Raw genomic sequence first — 19,197 nt, forward strand, 5'->3', positions numbered from 1 at the left:
CATGTTGGAATTGATAATGATGCTCTAAAAACGCTTGTTGAGTCTAACCCAAGGCAACACACTCGCGAAATGGCCCTAAAATTGCAGGTCTCTCATTAAACAATACGTAAACGTCTAAGGAATATGGAAAAATCCATAAAGAAGGTGTTTCACCAACGAATAGTGGGATTGATCGTTACATTATAACGCCTCCACGAATAAAAAGACGAGCATGTTTTGAGGGACGGGCATTCGAACCCGCGACCCGCAGATTGCGAGTCGAGTGCCCTAAAGAAGGTGTTTTCAATGTGTGTGAACTTTACTTTGTCTCTTCTGGCGCGTAATGCGCGTGAACAATTTTTGGACAGAACTGTCACCGGTGATGAAAAATGGATTTTCTATGCGAATATTAAACGCCAAAACAATGGCTCAGTTCTAGACAAAAACCACTTCCAACCCCAAAACCTGGACTCCATCCGCAGAAAGTGATGCTTTGCATTTGGTGGGACATCAAAGGAGTAATTCATTTCGAACTCCTCAATCCACAGCGAACTGTCAATGCAGAGATCTATATTCAGCAACTGGAACGTTTAAATCAAGCCTTTCATCAGAAACACCTTTCACTAGTCAATCTGAAAGGTGTTCTTCTCCACGACAATACACGTCCACATGTGGCACGTTTGACGCAACACAAGATTATGGAGTTGGGTTGGGAAGTTCTCCACCACCCACCATATTCTCCAGATATGGCACCATCAGATTACCATCTTTTTCGTTCGCTGCAACTCCATCTTAATGGGAAAACGTATTCAAATGTGGAAGGCATTAAAGAGGACATCGACATGTTTTTTTGCTTGCAAGCCAAGTGATTTCTTTAATCAGGGCATTAACAACCTGTTTGTAAGATGGAAAAGCATCATCAATAAGAATGGAGACTATTTCTTTTAATAAATGTTTTGTTTCGATATACAAGTTGTTCTTGACGACCTAATAGTTCTTCGTTTCTCTACTTATTCTTCAGGCGTTGTACACCTTTAACACCTTCCTTACAAGTTCCTAACTTGTCTTTGCATTTTGTATTTATGGTAAAATGACTAAGACTATCTGTCACCATCCCTAATTTTAACACTTCTAATGAACTACATTTTGTGTCAGTTCTGTTTAAACAAAAGTGAGTGACGGCAAAAAGGTCAATGACCTCTGTTACATTAGTCCCTTTCCCCGGTGGATAAGCAGTAAGTTTACGGACATTTCTAAAATCCGGGGTTTGATTCCCCGCATTGGAAAGAACGCAAATAATCCATTATGTAGCTTTGCGTTACAATGTAACAATCTGTAATTTGGTTCGATTATCCGTAGTGGACAGAAAGCAGATATTTCATTGTGTAGTTGTCCCCTGGTTGGTCAGCGGTAACTTTACAGACTTACGACGCTATAATCCTGGGTTCGAATTCTCGCAGCGGACAGAGCGCAAATAATCCATTGTGTAGGTTTGCGCTAAACAAACACCAGTCATACGCATCTAAGTCATAGACTTTGTTTTCATAATATAACTTTCATATTATGTTGTTGTTGTTTTGTTGAATTTCGCACAAAGCTACACGAGGGCTATTTGCGCTAGCTATTCCTAATTTAGAAGTGATAGCCTAGAGAGAAGGCAGCTAGGAAATACCACTCCCGCCAATTCTTGGGCTACTCTTTTACCAATGAATAGTGGGCTTGACTGTTAAATTATAATGCCCACAGTATCACAACCTGTACATGTTTCATGATCCTTCCCCCTAAATGGTGTTTTTACTAACAAAAGTGGAAGAAATATTTTTCAAAAATTTAAAGTGTAGGAATGGGTGCACACAAAAAAGTGGGGAGACAAGGTAGGAATGGGCAAAAGTAGAAGAATGGCAGACACTTTTGTATGTTCCCATAAGTTTTATAATATTATGAACACAGAAAAAGGAAGTAGGCATGGACCGATGTTAGACACGCCCCCTTGTGAGGTTGTACAGAGGAAGTTTTATTACAACATGCCCATTCCTACCTTGTTTCCTCACTTTTTTGATGCACCCATTCTTACACTTTCAATTTTTTAGATATTTTTCCACTTGTTCATGCACATTTGCCCCTCAAGAAGAAATGTCCACCTTTCGAAAGCGCACGGGTTATAGGGTTTTTATTCGTTTCTATCAAGACTTCTTGAACCTACGATGTTTTCTAGCATCATGAATGACTTTATGTATCATTCATTCATTTGTTTTGATATCCCGTATGTATATCATCAGTGTGGGTGTGTACACATTGTGAGTGTATACATGTGTGCTGCACACGCGATGGCACACACTCTATAGTGTACAATGTCATTTGGGTGATGAGTTGTGGTTGTGTACATATACTAAGGGTTGATAAATTATTTAATTAATTGAATTAACTACTTCACGTAGTTCCTGTGCTATTGTTTTATTTGCTGCACTTTATAACTATGGTAAGTCTATTTATTACACAGCTAGAAGCGTTCAACAATATCAGTCAATCAGTGAGATGGAGAAATTTATGGTTTTTTGATTTTGCAAGTGGTTCTATGACTTGTAATTTTGTATATCACCTACTATTTATTATTTGGTTGTTATGAGTAAATAGTTTGTATTCCTATTATAAGAACTACCATACTTATAATGAAAAGAGTTACAACGTGTACATTTTATATTTACAAAATAGTTTTTCTGGCCTTATAAGTTTATGATTGTTTGGTGTTCAAATATAATTGCAATTGATACTATTAATGGTTTAATTGTTGGCTCAAAATCCTCCAGCGTGCTTGATTACAACACTACAGGGGGTGAAAAAAAAACACCAGCTCTGTAAGAGTTCTCGATCTTAGTCATCAGACTTTTTTTTGGACAAACATTTTTTTTTTTAATCAACTTCTCTCTTTTCTCATACAGCCACTTCTGTTCCTTCTAAGGGATCATTAGCACCACCAGCAGGTCATCACGAACAGCACCACGGGAAATTAATAGTTTGGAGAGAAGATGTAAGAGATAATTAGAAGATTGTCCCCTGAGCTGTAGATCTACAAGGCTCGAGACCAGTTCAGATCTATCGTCTCTGTTGTTGTGTAAGACATTTATGTAATTACGTACTGCAAAGTATATACACGTATGTTACATAATTTCGATAAATGATTTAATATGTCGAACTGTGACTGCTAAAAACAGGGTGGTTTCGTTTCAAAAGAGACAGTACATGAATTAGTAGTCAACAGCACCCACCACCAACTCTTGGGCTACTCTTGTTTGACAGAATGGTAGGACTAGTCCATTACCCTTAATAGCGGGGAGCACGATTTTTATTTTATTTATTTATTTTTGCGACAATAGGATATGAACATTGGATCTGCAGGTCTATAGTCCAGAATGACAACCAATGGACCACGATCGGCTTGTTTGTTTATTTTGTTGAATTTCGCGCAAAGCTACTCAAGGACTATCTGTACTAATCGTCCCTAATTTAGAAATGATGGATTAGAGGGAAGGCAGCTCGTCAAATTTTGGGCTACTCTTTACCAACGAAAAGTAGGGTTGGCTGGCACATTATAACGCCCACATGGCTGAAAGGACGAGTATGTTCGGTGATGGAATTAAAACCCGCGACCAACAGACTGAGAACCGAGTCCCTTAACAACAGGCCATGCCAGGACACCACAATTTGTCCTTGAAGCTCGTGAAGTTGATATGGTATATGAATTAACCGTTATGAGAAACAGCCAATCACAGATCCAAAGAGATCGCTTTGAAATATATTGTTTAGTCAGTAAATCTTCTTACTACAGCAGTAAAAACAAGCTTGAGGAGTATGTATTTGTATTTACAGCAAAGCTACACAAAGGGCTATCTTTTCTATAGCCACTGCGGGTATCGAAACTCGACTTGTAGCGTCATAAGCCCTCAGACATAACACTGAGCCATCGGAGGGTAATTATGAATAACTGACCAGAGAGAAAGAAGCCAGACATCCATGCTAAAGGATTGATTAAGGAAATATTTTGTGGTTTCACACGGATTCGATCCCATCTCGCCAGCTACAAAATCCAGAGCTCTACCGCATGGCCAACCCTCGCGCAAAGCTACACTAAGGCTATCTGTCCCTAATTTAGCAGTGTAAGACTAGAAGGAAGGCATTACACCTTGACCAAGTACTTATTTTGCCGTTTTGTACAAATCTATGGGGTTAAATATTACAAGGTACAACATCGTCGTACGATAGTGAAGATTATACCAGTACTTTATACGTGACAGGAAAAAAAACAAAAAACACGTGAAATATTTATCCTTTCCTTACGTCTTGTATACTGCTTTAACCATGTTAAAATTTTTAGCCGCGGCATAACGGCTCATAGAATGGCTCCGAGTTTTTCAAGTACAAACTTTTAGTTCATAGCTCCGTCATCTCTTGACAGATTTGTTTGTTTGTTTGTTTTTGAATTTCGCACAAAGCTACACGAGGGCTATCTGCGCTAGCCATCCCTAATTTAGCAGTGTAAGACTAGAGGGAAGGCAGCTAGTCGTCACCACCCACCGCCAACTCTTGGGCTACTCTTTTACCAACGAATAGTGGGATTGACCGTCACATTATAACGCCCCCACGGCTGAAAGGGCGAGCATGTTTGGTGGGACGGGGATTCGAACCCACGACCTTCAGATTGCGAGTCGAGCGCCTTATCCACTTGGCCATGCCGGGCCTGACAGATTTGAGACATAATTACAGTTTTGGACTCGGGAGGTCAAACCCTTTCAATTAATGTATTTGACTACGCCCAAGGTCTCATAGATTAATTTACTCTAATCCTGCTTAAAATAATTTCAAGTGCCGCGGCTATTGAGGATTCCCACGTTTTCTTTTGCTCCGCCTGATTTATTATATTCGTGTTTGTTTGTTTTTATCAATTAATATTTTAGACATAAGTTATTATTTTTATTTATTATTTAACCACGTCATTTTACTGCGTGTCTCTTTCTTAATCTGGAAGTTTACCATTTCTATAGATTAAGTATATTTGAATTAATTTCTTGTGTTTGTGAAATGTACAAAGAAAACCCTTCAAATCTAGATCACAACATTCTCCGCTGGAATGCAGAAAGTATTGATTCCGACCTCTGTCTCGTCACCAGCAAACTATGAATTTAAATTAAGTGAGACAAAATAAGCTATACAGAAGAACAAGTTTAGTCTGTATACTTTTCTTTCTCAAATAACATAATTTAAGGCTTTAAGTATACAAAACTGGATTGATACCCCTGAACCCTTGCCAGTTGCAGCACTGTTCCAGACACTGAAAATATATCTTTCTCTGCGCCATTTCTTCTCCCGATTGTTTTAATCTAACTTGCAATTACACCAAAGCCACTACTGCATTCATACTTGACATCTGAAAGATGGGTTAGATGCCTTAAAACGGCCACTATACTGTACTGTACTTTAAAAACAACATCAAACAAGTATAAATGGCTGACTTCCCAATTTCACGCGCTAGTTCTCTCCGTGATTCTGTTGAATGGTTTATAAATTGAGCAGCTCCTTGAAGTGTTTTATTTATTATACACATACATTAAAATCTGAATAACTCTCCGTAGTCATTACAGAACGTTTTCTACACGTTACTACAACCCTACTGAAGACACACATTATCTGTTATACTAGATGTACTTCCACAAAGTCCCTGAAGGTGTTCTGTTTCAAGAGTAAATAAAATCAAAATTAAGAGCAACAAATATTTGTATTTCTTGCTTTTGAAGTTCGTATGTCATGCTGTGTTGTAGCCTACAGAGTGCATAATTCTTCTCGTGATTCATGACACGCGCACGCTTTACTGACGTACGACAGTACAAATTGCAACGTTAAGCGTACCTTATGTGACGTCATTTTAGTGTCTACTGACTGAAAATACACTACTGTATGATAGTGCGAGTGGTTAAAACGGGTGACCCCTTCGGCCCTCTTTCGGGGAAAGAAATAAATAGGCTCCTTCATGTTCAAATTTACAAAACTAAAGAGCAAAGCTTGAAGACGGTTTGAATGGTTAGTGAAAGAAACTATTAGAAATGTACAAAGTTTCGACACGTTTACATTACCATCTGGAGGTTCTTTGTAATCAAATTTGAAAACTAAAGAACATTACAGAACACGAGTTAAAACAATGTTTTTAATACAAGGGACTTGACATGTTTCGGCAACCTCCCCCTCCCCCCTGGTTGCCTTCTTGAAAGGTATTTGCCTAAAGTGAAACGGTCAGTGAGAACGGTAACCTGAGCGTGTCAAGTCCTTCATTTCAAATATAGTGTTTTAATTAATTCATGCTTCAAAATGTCGTATTCGTTTCTTAGTTTGATACATACATACATTTGTTGTTTTAAGGCTATTTCAGTTTTGGTTTTAGTAGACTGCTCCTTCTTGTTTCAAGAGCGGGACGACGTTTCGCCTTCTGTATTGAAGCCTCAGACCCATTCTAGGCACTATAAACATAGCCTAGTTTTAGCTTTAATGGATTGCTCCTGCCTGTTTCAAGAACGGGACGACGTTTCACTTTGTATACTGAGGTCTCAGTTCCATTCTAGAAACAGCCAAAAACAGTCCATTCAAGTTAAATTCTACAACGTATATATCTGTATAATTACTGGACGAAAAGATACGTTTAATCGAAATTATCAGTGTTTTAGTATAAAAGCCGCAACGACGTCCCCCTTTAGAAACAGTCAGGAGCTGTCAATTGAGGCCAAACTCTACAACACATATCTAATATATTTAAAAGCCAGTTACCTTTTGGTAACGCTCCGTTCCCGTGTATCCCTTAGCAACAAAATGTGATTAAGCATGTATATAATATTTCGAACGTTCACAAGGGCTGGCTTGAATTCCATTTTTACTTAGCTTGACGTAGACATTTCAAGTTCTTGGCGAGTATTAAAAACATCTAAGTTAGAGGTTAGTGACCATAATTCATATATTTTTATTGGATTTTCGTGAAGCAACGATTTGACTGATATTAGGGATGGTTGAACTCAACGATATGACTGATATTAAGGGTGGCTGAACTCAACGATATGATTGATATTAGGAATGGTTGAACTCAACGATATGACTGATATTAGGGTTGGTTGAACTCAACGATATGACTGATATTAGGGTTGGTTGAACTCAACGATATGACTGATATTAGGGTTGGTTGAACTCAACGATATGACTGATATTAGGGGTGGTTGAACTCAACGATATGACTGATATTAGGGGTGGTTGAACTCAACGATATGACTGATATTAGGGGTGGTTGAACTCAACGATATGAATGATATTAGGAATGGTTGAACTCAACGATATCCTAATATTAGTCATATCGTTGAGTTCATCCATCCCTAATATAATTCATATCGTTGAGTTCAACCACCCCTAATATCAGTCATATCGTTGAGTTCAACCACCCCTAATATCAGTCATATCGTTGAGTTCAACCATTCCTAATTTCAGTCAAATGGTTGAAAATTGTGCTTATTGTTTACATAACACGTGATTTCGTCTACTTCTACCTAGACTTTCTTTTCTTGATCACCTTCTTTGGGAGTGCTTTATACGGCATCATTAAAGTTCGAAAATTTAGTTAAATTTAATCTGGAACTTTCATTAATCGTTAAGTTCGTAAATTCAGTTAAAACTCATTTAAAACTTTCTTTAATCGTTACGTTCGTAAATTCGGTTAAAAATTAATCTGGAACTTTCTTTAATCGTTACGTTCGTAAATTCAGTTAAAATTAATCTGGAACTTTCATTAATCGTTAAGTTCGTAAATTCAGTTAAAACTCATTTAAAACTTTCTTTAATCGTTACGTTCGTAAATTCGGTTAAAATTAATTTGGAACATTCCTTAATTGTTACGTTCCTTAAATTGAAATAATATTTTTGAGTTTTAGAGAAATATTCGACAGTTTGAGAAGAAGATAATCATTACACTGATATCTACGTTAACGATGTATTTTCGTTATATCACGTTTCACACTACTGCATATTTGTTATACAAAACAGGTATTTCTACAGGTGCTGAACGAGAACGTTTTAAACGTTCTTACAAACCGAATTACACTGTTTTACTGAATTTCGCACAAAGCTACACGAGGGCTATTTGACAGACTAGAGTTAGTCAATCCAAACTCTCGGGCCATTCTTTACCTACGAATAGTGGAATTGACCGTAACATTATAACGTCCCCACGGCTTAAAGGAACGAGCACGTTCGACGACGAGTTACGGTCCCGCGACCCACACATTGTGAGTTTAGCACCCTAGCCACCAAACTATTCCAAGTGAACCGAGTTAAAATATTGGAAATTTAACCAACTTAAATATCGATGCAAGAAAACTAGTACATACAACCTGAAACTTGACATTTAAACAAATTAAGCATTTCACACAACATGAAACCTGTGCAAAACGCCCGAGAAAAAATACTGTTTAATTTCAAGGATCGATACTCAACAAAATACATACAGATAGACAGAAAGGACTCATGAAAGGTCGAGTAGAATTAAATCCACTTCGTGATAACGTCTATCAATTAGGACAAAGCAGTAAATCTATTGAAGTAGTGAGTCAGTATTAGCGTACAAATTAGAGACATCTGTAAACATGCTGATTACAATGCAATCTGTGAAATTTAAAACCGAAACAATTTATCATTAAATATTTTTAAGTTCTTAATTTGATACTTCCTTAGAAGAAGAAGAAAAGGGGGGGGGGGGATAAAATGATGAGAGGTGTGGTGTTTTCGAAGCGGGATAGTTTAGTTGAATGAAACGTCTGTTCAATAAATAGTCAGTGGTTCGAATCTTACCCAGTGTCAGCTTTTATAGAAAATTTTATTTTCATAGGGTGGTGTTCTAACCCTTAAAATTTATACAGCTATTTAAATAAGCGAAGACGTCATTGATTACTCTCTTCGTTTTTAGATATTTGGAGAAAAATAAATCAGATAATCATTTCAACCTTCAAAGATTTTTAGATATTGCTGTCGCATTTGATAATATATAGATGTGTGCGAAATTAAATTACCTACTTGATGTAGAAGCAGATTGAATCAACTGTTACCATCGCAACTTATATAGAGCTATGTGATCGTTACTATGGAAACTGCACGATTCCTTTACACTACGAGGTAAGAGACATAAAATAATGTAAAATTTTCTTGTCTGTTACTTCATTTGTATTTTTTTATGAAAGCTTTTGATATCCGTGTCCTAACAATTATGCTATGCGAGTCATTGTTTATTTTTTCCTTCATTAAAAACAACAAGAAAGACTGAGATATTGGAACTAAAAAAGTAATCGAATTAATCTATTAGTCAGTAATAAATTTAACATATATCTCATCTTCTTTAATACAAAATAACGGATAAAAAACCACGTTTTTTTTTCAGTATGTCACACATTTCATTATGAAATTAAATAATAAAACACGTAATTAAACACGTTTATAAAAAACTGTTTTTGAAAGAAGCACATTAGGAATGCGTTAAAACCTCGAGTATTAGAACTTAATTGATAAAAGTGTTTGTTTGTTTTTTGAATTTCGCGCAAAGCTACAAGAGGGCTACCTGCGCTAGCCGTCCCAAATTTAGCAGTATAAGACTGGAAGGAAGGCAGCTAGTCACCACCACCCACCGCCAACTCTTGGGCTACTCTTTTACCAACGAATAGTGGGATTGACCGTCACATTATAACGCCCCTACGGCTGTGACGGGGATTCGAACCCGCGACCCTCAAATTGCGAGTCGAGTGCCCTAACCACCTGGCCGTGCCTGGCCAAGATAGAAGTGATGGCTGGTTTGCCTTTGGTATGACAGCGGGCAACTTCGAGCAAAACAAAAAGTAAATTTAAGTTGCGGGGGGGGGGGCATAAAAGTTATGTTTTCCTTCCTACATGATTCACAAAAAAAAATTGTAATTAGAATTTAATTACTTTATTTAAATATGAATATTACTAATAAAAACTCAATAATTTACGTTTATTTGTTCTCTTTTAAAAACGAAGTTTCACGGTGATTTATCTGCGATGTGCCCATTACGGGGATCGAACCTAGAATTTTATCATTATAAATCCTCTACCTTACCGCTGAACTACCGTGGGGCATACTTTCTGTTGCTAAGACTGACGGAATTCCCATTCAGAAATCAATATATTTAGTTACTATTATTGACTTTCGTCAACCTCTATTTTTTCTTCTTTTTTTTTTCTGTGTGAGACATCAAACCTCACGATTAAAGCTTTGTTGGCTCAAAACGAAACAGTTCTATATCAATTATTATTTTATCTCAACTTTTACAGACTTTACAACGCTGGAAATCGCGGTTTGATTCCCTGACGTGGACAGTGTGCAGATAGTCTATTGTGTAACTTTGCACTAAGACAAACGAAGTATAACATTAAAAAAAAAAGGATTACGAGTTTGTACAATAAGAAAGACTTGCAAATATATATATAATAACAAAAATCATAATCACGGTCTGATCCATACGAACGTTACTGTTTAATTACAAATAACAGTGAGATTAAAAGTTTAATCTCAGTAAATACTTTATTTCCCTTTTATTACTGGTTCGCTTTAAAATTCATATCAATATACTGGTAAGCTTGTTTAATAATTTTGTGAAAATAAACTAATTTAAAACGATAAACATTTGTGAAAAGTGTACATACACTGCTGCCCTCTGATGGAAATACTTAATATTAAATTAATTTTAGGTGAAGTGTATATATATGAAAGTAAAAAAACATAAATACCTGCTGCTCTCTAGTTGTAAAAATATAAATTAATGATAAATTAATTTTCTTACTAAAAGTAATCTTTCGATGAGCAAAAGGAGCTTACAGTTTTCAAAGGAATGTAAAACGTATTCAAGAAAGTTAGTGAAAAGGCTTAAACTACTTTCAAACAAACACACTATAATATAAACATGTACATCTACGAAATGATGTGTCACAACCACATGAGTCCCATCACACACTCCAGTGTGATCAAACACAATTAGCTTTTGTATTGATGAACTACAAAACATTTATTTCTGTTATATGTTTAATATACTTTGCAGGAGCACTATTTAGCATTTCATTGAAGACAGGAACAACTGGCTGGATGCTCTTGGGTATACTAAAAGTTAAAGTCAATCTAGTCTGGAAACATTTGCTTTGATTATTTTCTATTATTTAATAACTATTTGAGCAGTGCAAAGTACACATATTATATATATATATATATGTGTGAAAGGGGGGATATTGTTCTCAAAATAAACTAATGCCACAAAGCACCATTTGCCCCACCTATGTGGTGCCCCTGATCTTTCAGTTTACAGTAGTCACATCACAATATAACTTCTCACACTTTCTTCTTGTACAGTGACATGGACCACTAGTGCGTGTCCTTTGTGTCATATCAGTTAAAGTGGTGGAAGATATGTTTATAAGCCAACTGCTACTATAGTTATTCATTTAACTCACTGAAATCAACAACATCAATGACAAACTTGCCAGAAATGAGCACTATTTAAAGCTATTTCAAAATAAACCTCCAAACCTTTACTTTAGACAGGTTTCCTTCACCTGAAAGCATGGTCAAATACGTGATTGAGAACTCGAGTCAATTTGATAAAAATTGTATTCATGTTTATCACACATCAAATCTTTATCTGTATAATTTATTCCTAAGCAATCAATGAAATGTAATAATGCATCTTGAGAGATTCCATACAATAATTTATTGAAACAAATAATCCTTAGGCCTGTCCGCTGCTTCTTTAAAATTAGTCGAAGAGTTACACGATCATAATGCTGACTTTGTTTATTCCTATTTCACATCATTTAAATACTAATTGCAAGAAGTAAAACTAAATACATCATTTAGTAGCCCCCCAGTGGCACAGCAGTATGTCTGCGGACTTACAACGCTAGAATCCGGGTTTCGATACCCATGTGGGCAGAGCAGAGACAGCCCATTGTGTAGCTTTGTGCTTAACTTCAAACAAACAATCATTTAGAAATATTTCACAGGTCATTTATAATATAAAAAAAGAGGGGTGGATTATTTTGTTACAATGAAATCTTTAACCAAACTTACTTGATGAACCTGTTCAGTTCGACTGAGCTTTTCCTCCCAGCTTCTACTCATCTCCTTCATCAACTTCTCTGATTCCATCAGCCTCTCACAAAGATCTTCTTGTTTCTAAATGAAAATACAGATCAATTTCACGTATTAAAACTAAACAATGATCAGTTTTTACACAGATTTAAATTAGATACTTTTATCTGATGAAGATACAGTTGGAACGAATTTGTTTTTGAGCTTTATTTTTAAATTTTTTTAAGTTTGAATCACACAAGACACAACGACACCAAAAAACTGCATAAGCTGAGAAAATTAAAGTAGAATGTTCAGATGACACAAAATATCAACATTGTTAAAAAAATTTAATATGGTAATTAAACCAGGATGTGAAGATGATGCACAAGATCAGCATAAAAAAAAACAACATAAAATCTACAATGGAAAAATTATACCAGGATGTGAAAATCAGCATCAATAAAACCATAAAATGTACAATGGACAAACTATACCAGGATGTGAAGATCAGCATCAATAAAACCATAAAATGTACAATGGAAAAATTATACCAGGATGTGAAGATCAGCATCAATAAAACCATAAAATGTACAATGGAAATACAAATTTTCAGTTTTGCATTTTGCGGTTTTTATGGGCATTTTTGTGTTTTTCACCAGTACTTCGCCCCCTGTTAATGGATCTTCACCAAATTTGACATGAAGGTTTGTTGGGTCCATGAGGAGATGCATGCAAAGTTGCAGTTTCACATTTTCTGTCTTGCATATTTTTTGTGGCCACTTTTGTGTTTTTTACAATTACATAAGGGAAGCAACTTTTCATGTCCTGAGATAGCCTTTGATTAATCATGAATTTACATAACTTCCATCCAGGGGACTGGTGCTCCAGCTAGTTAATAATATACTAATAATATTACTAGGTTTATTAAGCTGTCTATCTGAATGACTTTACTTTGCTTCTCTGTATAATAATATAAAATTTGGGTGATTATCAGTTGCACAAATGTTATTTAAATACCAACAATATTACTTAGTTAAATGGATTTTTTTATCTTGATATCAGCACACAACTTCAATAATTATTTTCAGCTTCTTATTCATGTTGTGTTGATTTAATGTAACATTTTATAATTGACTTACTTGCATATCTTTTATTAACAATTTCGTTTTTCTACCTTCCCCCATATTGGTCCCCAATCTTAGTCAAGATATTGATTAACACTAACTCATGACATCGTGTACAAGTTTATACCTTTTTAAAAGTTATATATGAAGATTGCTTGATAGAACTCTTGAAATATGAATTAAAAATTAAACTATACGAAATTTTTATTATAAATGTATCAAAATAAGAGTGTATAAAAATAAGATAATGTTACACATACATAAAGATATGTGTTTACATGTTCACCAGCTATGTTTAAGAATTAGCAGTACTCACAGTAGCGTGTTTCAGCTGTTCTCTTAGCTGCTCAACTTCCTTACGCAGCTCTCTGATGATTCGAGCATTTGGGTCTTCATTAATAACAGCATGATTGACTATTTTCTTAGCTCTGTCAGCGTACCTTAACGTAGACAAGGTTTCATCGTAGTTGTCAGCAGCTGGGCTGATGGTGGCCAACATGACCGTTTTACTGTTCCCTCCAATGTTATCCTGGAATTAGAAATACGAATGAGATATGCCAATATCATTTATGATATAGGAACAAAATTAACAACAAAGTCACTCAATTCAGACGTCCATCATTTACTTTACACTCATAATATTTACTGTTAGAAATTACCTTGATTAAAACAATATAAATATATTTTTTCTATATATCAATCTTAAGTTTTTAATCAGTGGCCCAGTGCCACCATAGCATATTACACTGAGATTATAAAATGTATAACATTATTTAAACTACCTTATGTTTACACATCTCATTTCACATAAATGATGTGAAGCAAACAAACTAGAAAACTATGTAAAACTATGACCAATCAAAGTGATTTGTTGCCTCACACCTACTTGTTGTTACAGTATATTATAAAGAACTGATGTTCCATGTGTTGGAAGTCCAAACAGTAAACAATACTCCAATCAACTAAGGTGTTTTGTTGCCTCACATCTGTCTGATATTACAGTGATATGTAAGGCCCTGATATTCCATATTTTGGAAGTCCAAAAAGTGAACAATACTGGAATCAACTAAGGTGTTTTGTTGCGTCATGTGTGTCTGACATTACAGTGATATGTAAGGCCCTGATATTCCATATTTTGGAAGTCCAAAAAGTGAACAATACTGGAATCAACTAAGGTGTTTTGTTGCGTCATGTGTGTTTGACATTAAAGTGATATGTAAGGCCCCGATATTCCATATTTTGGAAGTCCAAACAGTGAACAATACTCGGAGTTAAAAACATGACTGTGCATGATCAAATAATTTAAAAATATAAAACTTCAAGATTCGTAAAAACAGTTTTGCTATAATCTTTATTTTTGTTGTTTTTATCACTTGTACTTCATACAACTTAGTTTTCGAAATATGCTGTTGTTTTTGAAATTAATATTCATTTATACAAATAAAATTTTTTAGAGCCAATTATAGTCTTTTTGATGCAGTGGTTCACAACTTACTCTAGGATTATAAAAATTAAACACTATTGAGTAATTTTCTGAGAAGTGCTTGGCTGAGTTTGTTCTAATGACGAATATTTACGTTGACCAATTCCAGAAATACCTTTAGAAGCTAAGAATATAATACAATTTCTAGTTTTGTGTTCATATATCATTTTAAGTAAAACATATTCCACTGTGTGTTTTTTAACCATTTAACTAACTTTAAATCAGTTGAAGAATGGGTTCATTTTAAGCTTTTTTCCCAATTATCAAGTAACTTTTCAAAATCATGTAATAAGTAAAATTTACTCAATGTTTTTTTAATACCGGTATTTAGCAATAACTTTGTGGTTAAATAAAAATTAATCTTAAATATTAAAACTGTATTTTAACAAACAGGTTAACATTAGCAATTAACAGAAAGTTTGTTCAATATCAAACAGGAATCATACCTTCAGCAACCATGTCAGAACAGAATCTCTGTAAGGAACAAACTTGTCTTTAGCCTTCGATGAAGAATGGTCTGCTAATTTGGATATCACTAGACCAAGAGTTGTTAAAGACCTAAAATATAGAAACAAATAGTCAGAACAAAGCACTCACTGCTTTACACACATGATCTTTAGTCAGAACTAAGCTCTGCTTTACAAACATGATCTTTAGTCAGAACTAAGCACTGCTTTACACACATGATCTTTAGTCAGAACTAAGCATTGCTTTACATACATGATCTTTAGTCAGAACTAAGCACTGCTTTACACACATGATCTTTAGTCAGAACTAAGCACTGCTTTACACACATGATCTTTAGTCAGAACTAATCACTGCGTTACATACATGATCTTTAGTCAGAACTAAGCACTGCTTTACACACATGATCTTTAGTCAGAACTAAGCACTGCTATACATACATGATCTTTAGAAGAAAAAAAAAGTTTTTGCAAATAATATTTTAACCAATGGAATAGAGACCTTATGAGTTTTAATTTAACTTTCTTTAGTTTTATTATTTTGTAAAATGAGGGGAGTTAGAACCCAAACCTACACTGTTATTAATAAAACTAACAATATATTGTATACTACAATATGTTTCCTGAAGAATTAAGTTTCGTTTATTAATAATATTTTCTATAATTCATAAAATTACAATTGCAAAATGTGATATTATTAAAAATAACAAACTAAGGAGGGGTGTAAGTTAATTAAATAGAATCCCTTTAAACAATTCATAGGTAAAATTAATATGAAACAATGAATTTAATCCATAATAATTCCTTTAATTCTGTTGTTCTAATTTCTTTTTACTATTTGAACAGCTAATTCATGATGACAGGAATCATAGATATACTTAACTAGCGTATAGCCCGTCAAAAATAACGGTGCAAGTTATACCATCCCCACCCCATAGTATACCCTAACATCACATTTCATAGCTAACTGAAGTAAATAAATGTTACTAAATCAAACTTGACCAACAAAGAGGCAGAAAAGTGCAGTCAAACTTCGATAAGTTCCTCTGTGAGCCAATTAAAATTATGACCATTCATTAAATGAAATCGTGGCGTATTCACATAATAATTATTAATAAAAATCAGTGAGATTAACAACTTCTAAAATATAGAAAAGCCATTGTGTTTTGGTAACACTACATTCCAACAATGGTTTTTATGTGATGTCACTTAGCAAAAAATAGTATGAACAGAATCAGGTAAACGTGTGGATAGTATGAACAGAATCAGATAAATGTGTGGATAGTATGAACAGAATCAGGTAAACGTGTGGATAGTATGAACAGAATCAGGTAAATATGTGGATAGTATGAACAGAATCAGATAAACGTGTGGATAGTATGAACAGAATCAGGTAAATATGTGGATAGTATGAACAGAATCAGATAAACGTGTGGATAGTATGAACAGAATCAGGTAAATGTGTGGATAGTATGAACAGAATCAGGTAAATATGTTGATAGTGTGAACAGAATCAGGTAAACGTGTGGATAGTGTGAACAGAATCAGGTAAATGTGTGGATAGTGTGAACAGAATCAGGTAAACGTGTGGATAGTGTGAACAGAATCAGATAAACGTGTGGATAGTGTGAACAGAATCAGGAAAACGTGTGGATAGTGTGAACAGAATCAGATAAATGTGTGGATAGTATGAACAAGAAAGCTTTTTCTTTCTGGGTAGAAAATAAACAGGTAAATTTGTATTCTTTGTGGGTATGGATTAAACAGGAAAGTTTTTTTCTTTCTGCATAGAAAATAAACAGGTAGAGTTGTATTCTTTATGGGTAAGTAATAAACAGGTAAAAATGTACTCTGGGCAGGTAATAACCAAGTAAATTTGTATTCTTTACAGGTAGGCAATAAACAGGAAAGTTGTATTTTTTCTGGGTAGATTTTAACTGATGGTGTATGCCACTGGTCTCACATAAATCTTGGCATTTGGTTTTAATGATAGCTACTAAAACAAAATGATCTGTTTACTTACTTGTTTATGTTAGCTCCTTCTTTTAATCTCTCTCCTACAGCTCCAGACTTGACAGCCCTCTCGCTACCCGCTAAATCAACCAAGCTCATTTTAGAAACTTTTTCTCCTGTTACCTGAAATAAACATTAACCCAAAATATTAACATGGTTGAAACAAAAAAATATCAAAGAATGTGCAAAATGATAAACAACTCTTTATCTAAAACAGTTTTGAATAAGATAACTTTATCTTGTCCATTTACTACAACAAAAACAGTGTACATATATAGATGTAAATTTAGAAACAGGAGACACACCAGAAAAGAACACTTCACCACACACACATATAACAGCCAAGTTACCTAGGTAACATAAAAATAGAATACACACATACATATATGTAACAATCATGTTACCTTAACAACACAACATACAATCATATACAAATATGTTGCCTAGGTAACTTGGCTTTTATATATGTATATGGTTATGTATTGTGTTGCCTAGGTAGCATGGTTATTACACGTATATGTGTGTTCTATAATTGTGTTGTCTAGGTAAGTTGGTTTTTACCATGATAGAACGCACACATGTAACAGCCAAGTTACCTAGGCAACACAATACATAACCATATACATATATAAAAACCAAGTTACCTAGGCAACCCCATGATAGAACACACACATGTAACAGTCAAGTTACCTAGGCAACATTATGATAGAACATGCACACACATACATATCCACTACCGGCACTTGTGTTTAAATTATTGTTTTTTTAAATTCTTAATAAATAATTAATTAAAAACAACGTTTTATATTTATACAATAAAAACGTTATTGAAGCCGTACGGCTTCCACTTTAAAATATCTCTACAAGTACATGTTTCGACGTGATCTACGTCATCCTCAGGAGTAACTTACAAGACTATTTTATACTTTCCCCCTTGTCGCATTACTTCATTGTTATTTACATATATTACATATATATAAACAGAAGCACTACAGATATTCACTGTATGAGAGTTAGAAGTATTACAGGCAATTGTTGTATAAGAGACACAAGTACTACAAAAAAAAGTGTCCAGTACTGTAAAATTTTGTCACACCTCAGTTATGTCAATATGCAGTAATCGTGCTATTAGCTTTCACCAGGAGAAACTACTAGAAAACATCACATTCTGTAATACGTTTACTATTAAACCAAGAGAAGATCAATGTATGATATTAGATTTAACTTTTTTTACTAGATTCATTTGGGAACCGTTTGTTTGTTTGTTTCTAAAAGAGCAAAGTCACACTGGGCTATCTGTTGTGTCCACTGCAGGGAGTCAAATCCCAGATTTTAGCAATGTAAGTCCATAAGCTTACTGCTGTTCCACTAGAAGGCCCATTTAGGAACTGAACAAAAAAGTATATAGTGCTTTATATATTCCCTCTGAGCAGATTATTACAGGAAAAATCATGTAGCTAGGGTGAGCAAGCAACCAGATTTACCCAAACAACAAATTATAATAATTTCATGGCACCTTAGAAGTCTTCTCTTGGTATAACAGTAAATTTGATAAGGTGAAATTAAAAATTAATTTAAAAAGCTTAGTACTCATAGTTTGTCAGGTATCATATTTTATTTCTTGATAGGTTTAATGGTTAAAAGTGGTTGGCTTAGTGTTCACCTTAGTTCACATGATATTTCTGTACCATTCTGTTCAGAAAACTTATTAATTTTTTCTTGAGGGGAAAAAATCATTTAAATTTTTTTTTTTTAATTGACTTTTTAAAATAAGACTGGTCCACAGTTTTAATCTTGAAATTCAAGTTACTTTCTAAAACTACATTTAAAGAGTTTTGGTTAATATTTCTGGTATTCACATCAACATTGATATTGTCTGTTTCTCAAGAATTTCTTTGATTTTTAGTTTGTTTATTTTTTGAATTTCGCGTAAAGCTACACGAGGGTTATCTGCACTAGCCGTCCCTAATTTAACAGTGTAAG

The 19,197-nt window shown here is 34.5% G+C and overlaps 1 protein-coding gene across 1 annotated transcript in view; it reads right to left on the minus strand.

Annotated features, from left to right (window-relative positions):
- LOC106460763 (kinesin-like protein KIF13A) overlaps window positions 1–19,197 on the minus strand; it is a 125,874-nt gene that overhangs the window by 75,528 nt on the left and 31,149 nt on the right. Inside the window, exons 5-8 of the mRNA XM_022387544.1 lie at window positions 17,225–17,337; window positions 15,184–15,295; window positions 13,571–13,783; window positions 12,128–12,232 (exon numbers count right to left, since the gene is read on the minus strand). Of these exons, the coding sequence (XP_022243252.1) occupies window positions 12,128–12,232; window positions 13,571–13,783; window positions 15,184–15,295; window positions 17,225–17,337 (543 nt within the window). The remainder of the gene's footprint in view (window positions 1–12,127; window positions 12,233–13,570; window positions 13,784–15,183; window positions 15,296–17,224; window positions 17,338–19,197) is intronic.

The sequence above is a fragment of the Limulus polyphemus genome, unplaced genomic scaffold (genome assembly GCF_000517525.1).
Source record: "Limulus polyphemus unplaced genomic scaffold, Limulus_polyphemus-2.1.2 Scaffold831, whole genome shotgun sequence".
In the NCBI taxonomy this organism is placed as follows: domain Eukaryota; kingdom Metazoa; phylum Arthropoda; class Merostomata; order Xiphosura; family Limulidae; genus Limulus; species Limulus polyphemus.